The 1617-nt window shown below is 48.8% G+C and overlaps 1 protein-coding gene across 1 annotated transcript in view; it reads right to left on the bottom strand.

Annotated features, from left to right (window-relative positions):
* The window catches only part of RAPGEF1 (Rap guanine nucleotide exchange factor (GEF) 1), an 82130-nt gene that overhangs the window by 10459 nt on the left and 70054 nt on the right, over positions 1–1617 (bottom strand). The window contains exon 12 of the mRNA XM_008948277.1: positions 369–480. Within this exon, the coding sequence (XP_008946525.1) occupies positions 369–480 (112 nt within the window). The remainder of the gene's footprint in view (positions 1–368; positions 481–1617) is intronic.

Raw genomic sequence — 1617 nt, 5'->3', positions numbered from 1 at the left:
TACAGAATGAAAGGCCAACACCACAAACCCACACCTGGATTTGCTGTGCTCAGGCTCTCAGGTGCTTTGTTCCAGCCTGTTGCTGGCTGAAGAGGTGGGAAGGAGCAGACTGGGAAAAGGGCACAAGATGCTGCTGGTTTTTAGAGAAACATCTCACGTGTTGTTGAGCCCCCGCCCAGCGCGGATGCTCCCTGCCTGTACCAGCATCTCACACTTTCACCACAGCCTGCACACAAAGCTGCACTGCTTCTGCTGCAACCTAGTTTTTCCAACCAAATAAATGCTGCAGCCTTGCTGGTGCACACAGACAATCTGATTTCTGTACAGCATAAACCACAGAGTGTGAAGCAAAGCCTGCATGCACCTACCTCTTGCTTCAGTGTTAACCTAGCCATAATTTCGCTGTGGTCGATAAGGGACAGCTCATCCACCTCTTCCTCCAGCTGTGACGACTCCAAAGCATCTGGCGACTGCTGCTGCCTGTAAAAAAACCCAGGCAAATAACCATCAGTATCACTGCCTGTCCAGGGGAGGAGATGCTGGGTCCACCCAAGCTCTTGGCATACAAACCTTCATTAAATGACAGTAAGTACACACAGGATCTGGAGGTAAATCTTCTGCAAACAAGCCCAAATATCCAGCTCTAATTCTGTTGCTTTGTGCATCTCTTGAAAAAGATAAAGATGAACCTTCAGGACCTGAGCACTTGTCTGCCTGCATTTCTGGCAGACAGGATTTTAGAAAAGCCCTGCATGAGTACACACTTCTGTGTATCCTTAATCCACCGAATTTTTAGTGCACACAAATCTAAGCCCTTCCATAAATGTATAGAGACTGAGCACACTCTGCAGGTATGGATCTTCGTCGGCTCATGCCCCATTGTGCTGCTGCAAGGGGAGATGACAGGCTCTCCTCCTGCAGGAAGACAGAGCACAGACCTCTGACCACTTTTTTGCTGTACGTCCACAACTTCAGTATTCCGACCCCCGAGGGCTGGTACCCTTGTGCCTGGCCACATGCTCTCTGTGCCTGTATTCCTCAAAAATCCAAAAAATACACGTTCTTTATAGCTTTCCCCAGGCACAGGCCAAAATCCTGTCCACCAGTCAGTACTACAGCAGCTTTGCAGAGCACTCTCCTTCACTGCAGGGATTAAAATCCTCAAACCAACTGCAGGAAAATGGGGGAGGGAAGTTGACTGTCACACACACAAAACAATGCTGCTCTCTGTTTTTGCTTTAGAAATGCAATTGAAGAGCAATCTCAAGCAGCAGGGAAGCACTCACTCTACTCCTCCTGAAGCCCATCTGTTACAGCCTGCACCTCTTCATTTACATAGACAAATGACAGCTAAGAGTATTAGAAGGGATATAAAGCCTCCTGCTTCAGGGCCTCAGCCAGCCTCTAACTAGCAAGGTCAGGAAGAAATTCCCCTCTGGAAGACTATTTCCCAACAGTGAGACAGACTTTTTCTGCCCTTTTTCCTGGAAGCAGAAGGGAGCAGGCAGTGTCAAGGACAGGACTGACAACTAGATGGCCTTAGGATGGTTAACACGGGCTGCATTAACCCCTCCAGGCTCACTGAGTTAAGTAACAACCCCTTGCCAGGATCCTCCG

Source organism: Merops nubicus, unplaced genomic scaffold (genome assembly GCF_000691845.1).
Source record: "Merops nubicus isolate BGI_N331 unplaced genomic scaffold, ASM69184v1 scaffold27119, whole genome shotgun sequence".
In the NCBI taxonomy this organism is placed as follows: Eukaryota; Metazoa; Chordata; class Aves; order Coraciiformes; family Meropidae; genus Merops; species Merops nubicus.
This window is presented reverse-complemented; position numbering and strand designations above follow the sequence as displayed.